Source organism: Cololabis saira, chromosome 19 (assembly GCF_033807715.1).
Source record: "Cololabis saira isolate AMF1-May2022 chromosome 19, fColSai1.1, whole genome shotgun sequence".
NCBI lineage: Eukaryota > Metazoa > Chordata > Actinopteri > Beloniformes > Belonidae > Cololabis > Cololabis saira.
The window spans coordinates 13,124,583-13,138,998 of NC_084605.1; the positions used below are offsets into that span (position 1 = coordinate 13,124,583).

The window sequence follows — 14,416 nt, forward strand, 5'->3', positions numbered from 1 at the left end:
AAGTTTATCAAAAGTGGTGTGAATACCTGTCAATCGCTGTTGAGCTGATGGATTTATTTTTTTATAAATAATTTTTTTTACATTTTTTTTTTCTAATAATACATGGGTGCAAATAGCCCACGCATCAGTACTTGCACCCGGGTGTAAATAGCCTAAGCCATATTTTTAATTAGACTGATTCTGCCATTTTCTTTTAAAATGTTGACACAATTTAATAATGAAATATCTGTGGCATGCTTTGGTCAAAATGCCACCGATATAAAGTTCAATAAGCAGTCTTTTCAAGCCACATTCAAGTGCTGGAGTTGTTGAATCCTCCAAGCAACAATGGATAATAAGTGTCATGATAATTATCTTGTCATGGTTGCAGTCATTGCAAACCGGTTTCTTGTCCTGCTGAGCTCAGTACGATTATCACTTCATTGACACACAGCCTACAGTGACATGTTTCTGAGGGTTTCTTTTAGAAACTAGTTCTCACTGAGCTGAAGTAATGAAATGCATTTTAAGTAGTTGGCTGTGTTTTTTAATAAGCTTGTTCAATTAAAGCCTCGAGCATTGTTATAATCCCACTGCGCAGCATTATTTCTATAGGTGATTATTATTATAATCTGGAGGTGTTCAGCCCAACCACCTAGCTTTTTAAATTGTCATTTCTAACACAGACACAGATTTATTTATTTTTATATTATATATATATATATATATATATATATATATATATATATATATATATATACAGTTTAGATAGATAGATAGATAGATAGATAGATAGATAGATAGATAGATACATAGATACATACATACATACATACATACATACATACATACATACATACATACATACATAACATAACATTTTACAGTGAATGTGTGAATTAGACATTTTTATCAATAGGATATGCTTTATCCATCATCTGGAAAACCTCTCATCTGAATTGTCATTTGGCTCTCTCTTTAAACTAAAGTAAAAATATAAAATGTTCATTGATAGGTTGCTCTCCTCAGCTCTCAAGCTTATGTATTTCTATAGATTTTGCCCAAGTTCATTTCCTTTATTTGAATTTATCCAAGCCCCCTCCATCACCACCCCAAAAAAAATATTGGTGTTAATTGCACTTGATAGGTCCTGCAAAACCCATCCAAAAGGCTGTTTTGGTTGCAGCATATTAAGAAATGATTTCTGCCGTCACTCAGCTGAATGAAGGGTTTAAACTCAGCGTTAAAGTCGTTTCATAAAGAGTCATGTAAATTTCACCAACCTAATAAAGTGCGAATAAAAGTAAGTGGTCGTTAGGTTTATGAGGGAAAAACAAACGAACAAAGGCGTTAGATTTTAGCGGAGCTTCGGGGAGAACAGCTGCAGCGGGTTCAGCTGTACTCACTCTCTTTCTTTCTGTCTCTGACGTATAAAGAACCGAGCTTCCCCCGCACCGAGCTTCTTACAGAGGTGCAGCCTGCTCATCTGCCAACGACCGATTTACTGTAAGTGACTGAATAATTAGTTTTTTGTTTTCTGTTGTTCCGAGGTCTGTTGTATTTAAACTACGTCCGTTATAAAGACCTTGCATTCTGCAACCAAGGAGGCTTAATCAAGTTAATTGGAGACTGAGCATTATTTTCATGAGGGACGGTTGAAAATAATAAATAAATACAATATTTTAGATAATGTATTATTATTATTATTATTATTATTATTATTATTATTATTATTATTAATAATAATAATAATAATAATAATAATAATAATAATAATAATAATAATAATAATAATAATAATAATAATAATAATAGTACCAGTATGTTTTGAAGATAATTTAGTTTGAGTTTGCAGTTGAGTTTGATGCTTTGCTCCAGGATATTCTTTGTCTGCTCAACAACTGTGATATTGCTTTTTGATTCATTACAGTATGCCAGTAATTTAATTCATATTAGTCTATTTAAGCCTTGTTTGAAGTCCTAATTAACCCTAACAGCCATTAACAATCCTGCAGCAGGTTCAGAAGCCCATAAATGATTGAACATTAACATTTTGGAGCTTTGACTATTTTCCAAACCCTCACAGATTGCACAAAAAAGATTCAGGGGATTTATTTTATTTTATTTTATTTTATTTTATTTATTACCACACTGCTTATTTATAATGCCATCTTTTATATGGGAATAATCTTGACTGAAGTTGAGAAAAACCTGAGCTAAACCATCGTCTCATGTGAAATGCGTAAGATGTCGAGGTTTTATAAAACAATGGGGGTTGAAATAAAGCAAGTGATCTTCTGTCTTTCTTTCTTAGTTATTTATTTATTTATTAGTAATGCTGCGTGACAGCCTCCTGTCATCACAATTGAGAAAAAATTGTAAAATGTCACCAACCAGTAGTGATAAAGCACATTAATGGACCTTTCAGAGTCACAGCGGGCGGTGAGCCTGAAGTGGGACCCCTACAGATTGTGGGTGCATGATATCCCCAGAGTCCAGGTTGCTGTCAAACGTGAAATTGCTGTAAGGCCTTTTGAATGCAACTCAATGCACCTCACTCAAGTTAGTCATGCTGATGCTGTTTTTGGCTGATCTTTTATTGATCATACAAAAGCCAGTTATAGGATTCTCTTTATTGTCCACAATTATTTTCTGAATGTTCATTCATTCATTCTGAATGTTTTGAGGAAAAACTAATTAAGGCCACAAGACAAACGGCAATCTGTTCTGAAGAAAAATATTTTTTTTTTATAAAAGCAAAAATAAATGTTAAATCAAAACTAATAACGGATCAATTCACTGTTTCATCTCATCTGAGCATTATTGTACGTAACATGGAAAAATCAATTTCAGCAACTTTCAATTTCACTTCCAGTTATGTGTGCACATGGAGCATACACTCAGTTATTTATCATCTTTGTGCATCACATCTAAACCTCAGCTGCTGTACATTCATTAGTATCCTTGAATTTAATGCAAAGAAACAACCTATCTGTCTCTGACTCGACCAAAATGAGCTGGTTACATTTAGATATAACATTCAGCTTTGTACCTATTTTTTACTCATTGACGTTAAGCCGTAGAAAGCAAGTTATAATGAGCAAACAACTGGTCCATTTTTGGCTGAATTATGTACTCTTCCCTTCACATCTCAACCTTTTCCTTGATGACTAATTTCAGTATTGCTCAAACGTTCACTTTATTAAGGGTGCATGTACATGCACTCACCACTTTATTAGGCATACCGCTTGTGTACATAATAAAGGGGCTGGTGAGTGTAACTCAGAGCTGATCAGGTTGCTAGGGCAAAAGGAAATAACATGAGAACCCAGCCTTCTCGCGAACCTGACTGCATAAAAATGAGAAAGCCCAATCCAACATGTTTTCAGATTTCAAATATGCACACTCAAACAGTTGCAAGGGGACAAAATGATGCATCCTTAAAAACATCCTACGCATCCTTTTGTTTAATTCTGTCAAGAGAAGAATACACTTTGTTTCAGCTTGTCATTCATTTTTTTAATGCAACTCTATGTAGCAGCATCAGATTTGACCATGCAGATCCTCTGTGTTCACAAAATACTCACTGACAATACTGACCCAATGAGTAGGGATAGTCCGGCACATCTTATGCCAGACATGCACTAGACTAGTGCAGGAACTTTCTTGTGATATGCTGGCCTGATGGGTTTATAAACATGTCTTATAGCCATGTTGAAGCTTCTATACGCCAGTAGTCTCTGCCAGTCCTCAGGGTCCATGTCTCCAAACCTTTTCAACAAGTTTTAGGTCAGTGAATTTTGTATAGAGCCTTTCCTTTTCCTTTCTGTTGTGTACTGGGGTTGTAATCCTTTTAGTCCTCCTAAAGGCTACCCTGAAAAGGGCCCTATACTCAAAACCCAGTTTCCTGAAACTAGGGAGCACATTTGATCTTTAACAATCTTTAGGAGGTCCCTTCTTCCGCACAGGTATAACCCTGAACATCTGGGAGGAGATGGAAATGGATACTGCAACAATTAAATTTCCCTTCCAGAATAAATAAAGTATCTTTGAATTGATTTTAAAAGCCTTGGGAAACCTGTCCTCTCTCTTATCTTGTGGGCTTTATTTCAACAGCAATACAATTTAACTGATACAATGCATTCATAAAGAATTTTACTTTTGTTTCATTTGGCTGCACATGGAACTTTAAGACTGCAGCCTCATCCAGCACCTAGTGCCTTTCCTCTGTAGTGGTGCCCTGGTCCTCCAGTGTCTTTGTCAGAGGAGCAGATGGTAGATGGTCAGCTCACCACTCCAGATTGTGTTTCACATCAATGTGAAACTCTTTACATGTCCTGAATGTTGTTATTTCTTGTACTACTAGTAGGTTTGGGAATTGTTTTAAATAGAAGTTAGTCAGTTCCCTTGTGATGCAGGAAGGCCATCACATACTGTTTTATTATGACCATGTGATGTTTGTTTTTTTTTTTTTTAGAGTCCTGGATTTAGGGTTTTTGTGGTAGGATTTTGAGTTTCATTTCTTATGTTTTACTTGGTTCTTTAGTTTTGGGCTTGTGTTTGTGTCCTGTTTTATTTTGAATGTCTTCCCATGATCCTGATTGTTGGGGGGCGTTTTGGATTTACCTTTTGTGCTTTTAGCAGTGCTTTTTGTTGAATAAAGTACTTTTGTTTTAAAACTCCTGCAACCTCATCTCCTGCATTTAGTTCCTTTAGACTCAAACCATATCAATTTTGACTACACACATTTGTTTTTCATTTGGAATGGCTTCAATATTCTTAATTAAAACCTCATTAGTGCCAGGGATTTGTTCCAGGGCCGTCACCATATGTTTGCCAACATGTCTGACATGACCTGTTAAAAGATAAAAAGGCATTACAGGATACAATAATATGATAACATACTATGGGCTGTGCAAATAAACCCCTCTTTAGAATTAGGAACAACACCTTCAGATATTATGAAATCCTCAAGAAAAAAAAAAATACAAACTAGAAAGGAAAGTATAAGAAAAACACTCCATGAGGGAGTAACAGCAGTTACTGTGAGCATTCATGAAATCATGTCAGAGGTAATGGAATCAGACATGATAAGAAAACAATAGGCCTTGTACATGTGCGATTATAGACAACTTTGTGAAAGTAATGAAGCTTTATTCGGTTTAAATTGCTTTTTGTGCGTGTAGTTGCCTAATCGAAGTTTCTGTCGCTGGCTAGCACATTCATGTAATCATAACTGCAGGAGAACAGGAACAGGAACAGATTTTTTATAAAGCCTTTCTTTGTGACAGACAGACAGTGGTAGTCTACAGCAATTGAAGCCACCAAGCGAGGCTTACATCCTTTGTTGAAATTCCTTGGTAACGGACGTTTTCAGATTTATGAACAATGCCGACCCCTTGATGGATGAATGCAGCGTCTCTCTTATTTTCTAAACTCTAAACTTACTCATACTCATACATGACCTCATAGTTCGGAAGGTGAAATTATATCTTGCACTTCCTCCCTCCAGTCTTTTGAGCAAAGAAGACCAATTCTGCAATAATGGAGAGGTCAATCAACATCACGGCTTTCATCCTCCTCATGTTCCTCAAATTGCTAAAGGTTAGTTTAGATAAAATAGAGTACTCAGAGATTTTTTGATCTTTAGAGAACTGTGATTAAAAGGTTTCTTTCTTGTTTGCAGCTTGAGATGACCAGCGGGAAAGTCTTAGAGGAGACTTACCGAAAGTGGGTCCAGTACAAAGATGACTGCGTCAGAATGATCAAATATGAGCCACTGCCTCAAGGTATGGAAAAAACATCAGTGATTGAAGTCACTTTTTAAATGGAAATGTATGGAGATCCATCCAGAAATAGAAAAAGAAACAGAAAAGAGCCTACCTATTCCATTCCAATAGATTATTTATTGAAATGGTTTTCCTGAACCATCATGTTGACAGTTTTTTTTTCTAATATGTCTTCTCCATATAAATAAAACAAAGTCAAACAAAGATTATTTCCAAAATACGTTTTCTTTGCTGTTCTAGTGGGGTTATTCTGTAACAGGACATTTGACAGATATGCCTGCTGGCCAGACACTCCTGCTGGATTTATGGTTAACATCTCATGCCCCTTCTACCTGCCCTGGTTTGACAAAGGTAACAGCAACACACAGAAATGTGAGCAGTGTTTCTTCATTTCTTCATATCGAACTCCGTTCAGCTAAATTCAAATCAAACTGAAGTGCTGGTGATCGCCCCTGATGATGCCGTTCCAGGGATCAACCGGTACTTGATCGCCAAATCAAGCCTGAGAAATCTTATCTTTGATAAGGAAATGTCATTAGAGCATCATTCTAAACAGCTGACAAGAAATTGTTCCTTCAAGTTGAGAAACATTTCCAAACTCTTTTATCTAAAGTGGATCTGGAGCTGAGGGGTATTCCAGGAAGCAGGTTCAAAAAACTCCGAGTTCAAACCTCAACTCCGAGTTGGCTTATCCTGAGATCGGAAACTCTGAGTTTTCGGTTCCAGAACAGCGGATATGAGTTAGTTCAATCAACTCTGAGTTTGTTAAGCTCGAGTTAAAAAGCCATCATCAGTAGAGCCCTGATTCAACGATTCACCATGGCAACCGGCGACATCAAAAGATCCACATACATTTTTTTAAACTTTATTTAACATTTCAATTTACAAAATCCCTTTTGAGGAAACATTAGTTTACATCTGAAGATCCACATACTTCACGCCACTCCAGTTAGAAGTGTTAATACGTGCGTATGGCGAGTATGAGAGCATATTTCTGATAAAAAGAACAGCTGCAGCAGCAAAGGAGAGAATTGGCGTGGGAGAAAGTTGCTGCAGTCAATGTGTAAGTTTGAATGCAGTATTCATTTAACATTTAAGCCAGGGGTCTCCAACTCCGGTCCTGGAGAGCACCTATCCAGCATGTTTTAGGTGTCTCCCTGCATGAACACACCTGATTCTACTCAATGGTCGTCATTAACTTGTCATCAAGGTCTGGACAGTTCTGTTGCTGACACAGCTCCTTGTATCATGGTGTGCTAAAGCAGGGAAAGATCTAAAACATGCTGGATAGGTGCTCTCCAGGACCAGGGTTGGAGACCCCTGATTTAAGCACACTGTCTTATAATATTACAGATGAAAACGGAATGGTATTGAATGAAATGTTATTGTCATTTAGATCAGGGGCAGCCGCCACACCTCGGCTTCAGGGGAAAATGTAAATGTTTTTTTTTATTTTTTATTTTATACATTTATGGAATTACTCTGTGTCTATTTGTATTGATTTATTCTATTACTTATTACATATAAACTAACTACAAATGCATATCAGAACAACATGATGGATTTCACTAGATATTATCTTCCCCAAAACTTGTACTGTTGCACTTCTATTGTATTGTTGCACTGACATAGTGAATACAATACGTTGCGTTTGTTAGATACGCTTTTTCTGCTCTCTCTGCCGCTTGCCCCATTGGCTGAATTGACGCCACTGAGGCAGGAGACAGAGAGAAACTCAGGCTTTATTGAAGTAAACCTGCTAGCGAGCAGGATAGGTTCAGAGGCTCAGTTGCCATAGTAACTGACTCAGAGTTTGAGTTAGCTCGCTTTCTGGAACTGAAAACTCCGGATTTCCCTCACCTCAGGCTTAACAAACTCAGGATTTTCACTAAACCCGCTTCCTGGAATACCCCTCTGGTTACGCATGCCTTTGTGTCTTCTCGTTTAGACAGTTTGTTTTCTTGTCTGAATAGAAAAGGGCCGTCCCTTCTGCAGCGGGTTCAAAATTCTGCTGCAAGGTTGTTGTCTGACACCAATAGAAGGGCTCAGATTACTCAGATTCTCAAAGCTCTTCATTTTCTACCAGTCACTTTTAGCATCAGCTGGTTCTGACCTTCAGAGCCATGCATGGTCAGGCTCCCTCCTACATCAGGGATTTATGTCCCAAACCCCTTGGAGGCTGAGGTCACTGGACCAGAACCTATTGATGGTCCCTCGTACCCATTTCAGGACCCGAGGATTCCAGGACCCAGGCTGATACACTGAGGCTCTGGAGTGAGCTTCCCCTCTCCCTACCTTCCTTGGACTCTGTTGATGCTTTTAAGAGTAATCTCAAGACCCACTTGTTCCTCCAAATATTTTAACTACGTCAGATTAGGAGTTGTTTTATGACCATCATGTTATTTAAATTTTAACCTTATTCCATCTGTGACTGTAATTTCTGTGTTTAACATTTATTTTATCATATTTGCAGTGTATTGTATTTGTATTTTATTGTCCTTTTGTGAAGCACTTTGTGACGTCTGTGTCTGAATGGTGGTATATAAATAAACGTTTACTTACTTACTTACTTACTCTTTCTGTTTGCCCATTCCAGCGCAGTTTTGATGTGTGGGTTTGTCGCTTGTAAAGTGAGCATGAAATGTGCAGTCTGTGAAGGATGGTGTAGATTATCTTTGCATCACCATTGGCATAATGTACAAACCACACTGGAAGAAAATAATATGAACCCATCATCTTCTCAATAACACACTGAGTGACATACCAGCTGGCTACAGCTTCACACATGAAATACACATATGGAGTAGTATTGATCCTCACATCTAACTCTAGCATACAAGTATTTGCTAGTTGCTTTTATAAACTATATTTGAAAAATGTATCATTTTGCATGCATGCATATTTAGTGTGTGGGTGTATGTTTCGGTGAGAAAACCTACAATAACCAGGCTACTCATCCATCTGCCCTCCTTAACACTATGACATGCTTTTTAGGCGTGGACAGGCAATGACTACAGAGCAAATTCTTTCTCTTACAGTGTCCAAGGGAGTCGTACGAAGACGATGTGGATTTGATGGACTCTGGGAGAGAGAGGACAATGGGCAAGTGTGGAGGGACATGAGCCAGTGTAAAGAAGAAAAAGAGGTGACATCGCAGGAGGTATGACCACTACAGGAACAACGCAGTCCATTCAGGGAAGCTGTTAGTGCTTCTTATTATTCAAGCATGTTTATTACATACAGAATATTCTCAATTTCCTAAAGAAAAATGCAACAATATTCACTGAATAAATGTTTTTTTCAAACTTTATTTATTTTATTTATGTATTTATTTATTTTTATTTTGGTATCCAACTCAGGTTATGAGAAACTTCCAAGCTTTTAAACTCATATCTGAGTTAACTGGAAAAACACATTGGTATCTAAATACTAAAAAAATATTTTCTATGGCTATTTTTCTCAAAATGTATAAATATTTCACTGTTTGAGAAAGCCCAAGTTTAAGGACTCACAGCTTCCAGGCTGTAAGGTTAGATTTTGCCTTGACTGAAAACATCGTTTCCAATTTGATGAGATCTGTTTCCACCAATGTGACCTGTCTTTACAGCTGTGGTTCAAGCAGCTGCTGGTGAGCTTCAGGACGTTATACACTGTTGGCTATTCCTCGTCCCTCGCCACTCTCACAATAGCTCTTTCCATTCTTTTGAGCTTTAGGTAAATCACCTTGTTTTTTGTCATTCATTCTGCATCTTTTGTTGCCCCCCCCCCCACCCAAATAATTTTGAAACACATCTCACAAAAATCTGTTTTTGCTATTGTTATGCCTCTTGACAGGAAACTGCGTTGCACCAGAAATTACATTCATGCCAACCTCTTTGTATCCTTCATCTTCCGAGCCGTGGCTGTTATCATTAAGGACACAATGGTGGATCGCCACTGGGGGAGAGAAATCATAAAACAGGACGATGTGAGTGAAATGCTCAGTCATCAGGTAGGTTTTGAAATGTGCTTAAGTTGTGTTAGTGCAGAGCACCACAAAAATGCTCTATGCTTCTTACTGAATGGAAGCTAACAGTTAAAAATAATGATAGCTGTAAAATCTGATTTTCTATGTATTTGTCATGTTGTATGTGTTCCTATTTTTATTTTTTCTTTAGGCTGCTATTGGCTGCAGAATAGCACAGGCAGCGATGCAGTATAGTGTCCTGGCCAATCACTATTGGTTCTTTGGAGAGGCAATTTATTTGTACTCTGTCCTTATTTCCTCTGTGCTCATTGAAAACAAAAAATACCTTCCTTACCTCTGTCTCGGCTGGGGTAAGTTTCACATTGTTAGGTCTGTGAATTAACCTGCAACAAAGGCACATATTCATGGCTTATTAATCAGCATTAAGAAATGTAAGAATTGTTTACTATACATTAAAGGTACAAGTCAATTTGGCTTTATATAAGACCAACTCAGCTTGGAAGTGCAGCTGAAATTACTCACTTCAAGCAATCACACTGCAAAAAAACATCTACACAAGGAAAAGCATCATGTAGGCATGTCTCCATAACTCTTCACTGCTGCTGTCGACAGATCCACTTCAAATCAGGCTCAAACTGATGCAAACATTTCCATGTCGGTGTTTTCCTCCTTCCACATTTGTTTATTTGTTTTGGCTCTTGCAATATTGACCAATGAGCTGTAATAAGTTTTATCCTCTTTCCTCAGGAACTCCACTTCTGTTTGTGGTTCCCTGGGTGGTGGTGAAGATACTGAAGGAAAACAAAGAGTGAGTGACCTGGCATAGTGTGTAGAACCTTGTGCAACAGACTGGAAAGAGAAAGAATGATATCTACCTTTTCTTCTTAGGTGTTGGGCTGTCAATGAAAACATGAACTATTGGTGGATCATTCGTTTCCCAATTCTTTTTGCTTCCCTAGTAAATATGACTCAGGCACACAGTTTTCCAAGTGTTTATTCACATTCCCTGCATGCGCTTGTAGACTATGATGTATTATAATGTTTAATCCTAATCAGAAAAAGCTGGGACAGTACAAAAATGGTCCTTACATATATTTATATTAAGTCATTTTTGGATTTCAGACCTTTATCGCACCACAAAACACTAAAGCAAACATGAATCTTATACAGTAGGTGGATACATAGATTTGATGCTCCGTTTACCCACTAGTAACCACATGGGGCATGTGTGTACAAATATATAGAAATACTTAATTATGTGTATGTATGTATAGGTAACTGTGTGAGTACAGTGTGTGAGTATAATTATAGTATAGTTAGTCATTATAAATATGTGTTAATAAATGATTAATGAATGGTGGTAGGATTAAATAAGTTACATATCTTCCTACTCCTTTTTGCACATGTAATTAAGATATTAATGAAATTCTTTGTTTTGTTTGCTTTGTTTTCTTATCTTCTCTTTAATTGTGGTCTTTTACATGTACAAAATAAATCAAATCAAATCAAATAAAAAGAAACCACAAAATTCAGCAGAGGTCATTATTTTGAAGTTTAATTTTCAGAAAAATTCTTATTAGGGAACATACTCCCCTGAATTATCTTTACAATGTTTGGCTACACCTCGGCATTTAATCAATATTATGCATTAATACTTTTTTCTATTCATTTTATTTTGACATGAGTGTTTTTAGATAACTTATTCATATTTAGTTTGTTACTAGACCAGGTTAACCTTATTTAGAATGTGCTGTAACTATGAAATCCAAAAATGGATGTACTGTATGTGTCAACAATTAAAATGGAATTGATGAAACAATGCATAAAAAAATTGGGGATCACAATTTCTTCAGTTAAATAAAAGTCTAACTAAAAAAGTTATATCAATAGTAGAAAATACATTTTTGATATTTCCAAAGCATCCTAGCTTTTTCTGATATGGAGTTGTATTGTTTATTATTTGTTTTTGGGGGGTTTTTTTGCACTGGATATTCAATTCACTTCAAAAATACTTTATTAATCCCAGAAGGCAAATTAATCATGGAAATACTGTAATTTTTTTATACATTTTTATCAACAGATCAACTTTGTGATTTTTCTGAAGATCCTGGGTGTGATATTTTCCAAATTAAGAGCCAATAACCAGAGTCGATATCCAGATTACAAACTTCGGCAAGTTGCATTATCTCAGAGTATAGAAAAGTGAACATGAGGCAATGTTCAAGTTTATGTGACAAATCACTGGTCTGATGGATTTGTCCCTTTAGGCTTGCAAAGGCTACACTTACCCTCATTCCTCTCATTGGGATTCATGAGGTGATTTTCATCTTTGCTACAGATGAACAGACAACAGGCATTCTCCGCTACGTAAAAGTATTTTTCACTCTCTTTATCAGTTCGTTTCAGGTAAGTACAAGCAGATTTAAGAATGACTGTATATGAAGATTATCATTTCCCCATGCAACAACTATAGCTCACCCTGCTTAAAGGAAACAGGGTTATTGCTAAGATTTGGTCTCTCTGCAGGGCTTACTGGTGGCTGTACTCTACTGCTATGCCAATAAAGAGGTTTGTGATCTAACATCATAATCTTACAACAGTAAGAAACTTGTGATTTAACATTTATTTAATCCTAGAATCATTTTATATTAATGTACACTACTGTCAAAAAAGTATATGTAGAATATTGAACTTGATAGGCACATCTAGGGTTGTTAGGCTACGTTCACACTGCAGTCCTTAATGCTCAATTCCGATTTTTTCCCATATCCGATTTTTTTGTGTGGCTGTTCACATTATCTTTTAAAATGTGTCCTATATCCGACTCGAGTGTGAACGCATCGCGGCCCTGAACTGACCCGCATGCGCAGAGGCGTGTGATGATGACAATGATGGATTTGCATCCAACAGGTGCCTGTGAACTGCCAATTATCCATCAAGCTCCACAATTATCATGTTAACATTAAATCAGATAGATTTGTCAAGGACGTTTCTCTTGCATCTTTATCATTGTGCGGGCATGAATTCTCAGAGTTTTGCGGGAGCGGGCGGGAGTGGATGTAAACACTGCGGGCGCAAATGCAGCGGGAGCGGGATGAAGAAAACAGTCCCGCTATAGCAGGGCTCTAGCTCCGCTCCCCGGAGTGTCAGCTCTGCTCTCCGGCGTTCAGCTGGGTTTATCACCTAACACAGTCCAGCTCGCTGTAAAACGGGCAGGTTATGCGACCACGACCGCTTCCTGATTTGAATCCTTAGCTTCTTTATTTAGTAATGCTTAAATTCAGCGGGTTGTCTCGTCTGATCTGAGGTCGTAGGTGAAAAAGGTGAGCGCGGAGGAGAGGAGGAGGAGGAGGAGAGGAGGAGAGGCGGAGGAGAGGAGGAGAGGAGGAGGAGGGGAGGAGGCGGCCCGGAGGGACCCCCGCCGTCTCCCGTGTCTCTCCCGCGGCTCCGGGCTCTGCGTGTGACGTCAAAGTCGCATTAATTCCGACCTGCCTGTTCACACTGCGGTCGCATTGCAAAACATCAGACCTGTATCCGATTTAGAACCACATATGGAAGTGACCTGAATCTGATTTGAAAAGATCAGATTCCATGTGACTTGTGCTGTTCACACTGTCATAAACAAATCGGATCTGAGTCACATATGAGCAAAAAATCGGATTTGGGTCACTTGGGAACTGCAGTGTGAACGTAGCCTTAGATGGACTTTTGTAAGTATGACAGACTAAAAAGACATCTGTTTTGTTTCAGTATTATTGCTCTGAGGTTTTATTTTCAAATATAAATGCTTTATCGTGTTATTTATCAGGACTTATTGGATCTGGTCATTACCAAAGTTATTATCAGTGTACACTTAGAATCTTAGTATTTTCAAATGAATGTGTCAAAACCCATACCAGCTATTAAGTGACTCCTCTCCCCTGGTTCAGGTGCAAACAGAGCTGAAGAGGAAGTTCGGTAGCTGGAGGACTGAGTTACAGATTGCATGCTGTGGACCATGACTAGCTGTGCTTGAGTCTCGAGCAGACACTTTCTCCATTGCCACAGTACCAGATTGCAACAGATCACCTGCCTCTAGCTAGAGCAATGCCTGGCAGTTCACCAACTCCTGAAAATTCACAGATATTCAGGCATCGGGTTCTGCCAGCTTTACCACAAGTGCATGGTTCTTTGACACACTCTGCTTTAAAGAGAAATGAAGATAATACCCTCCAACAGAGGCATCAGCATGAGACTGGAGAATTGACTATGCAGATGCAGGTGTTGTTCTTCCTCATTCAATTTAAAGATCCTGTGGAAGTACTCCCACATGTTGTAAATACAGACTCAGACTGAATACATACTTGCATTTGTTGTAGGCCTACTTTTCAGTATTTTGTTTGTTTGTTTTGTGAATATATAAATGTGCAAACATTGTTATACATATATATATATACATATATATATATATATATATATATATATATATATATATATATATATATATATATATATATATATATATATATATATGTGTGTGTGTGTGTGTGTGTGTGTCTGTGTGAAATAAAAATTGTGTTTGTTTTGATATCTGAATGTGTCGCAGAAAGAATACCCTAGCTCATTTCTTATCTGTGTTAGTATTTTGTGCATTAGTATAGTCGAATAATTGATGTAACAATTCAAAGTTAGAAATTGGTTG

The 14,416-nt window shown here is 37.5% G+C and overlaps 1 protein-coding gene across 1 annotated transcript; it reads left to right on the forward strand.

The window, feature by feature from the left end:
* Window positions 1–1,447: 1,447 nt before the first annotated feature.
* On the forward strand, window positions 1,448–13,736 carry LOC133419087 (glucagon receptor-like). The gene is made up of 14 exons (XM_061708104.1): window positions 1,448–1,485; window positions 5,492–5,583; window positions 5,666–5,768; window positions 6,009–6,119; window positions 8,807–8,928; window positions 9,376–9,482; window positions 9,603–9,759; window positions 9,926–10,085; window positions 10,483–10,543; window positions 10,624–10,693; window positions 11,816–11,907; window positions 12,003–12,141; window positions 12,262–12,303; window positions 13,665–13,736. The coding sequence occupies exons 2-14, from the start codon at window positions 5,524–5,526 to the stop codon at window positions 13,734–13,736; spliced, it is 1,296 nt and encodes a 431-aa protein (XP_061564088.1). The 5' UTR covers window positions 1,448–1,485; window positions 5,492–5,523.
* The last annotated feature ends 680 nt before the right edge of the window (window positions 13,737–14,416 follow it).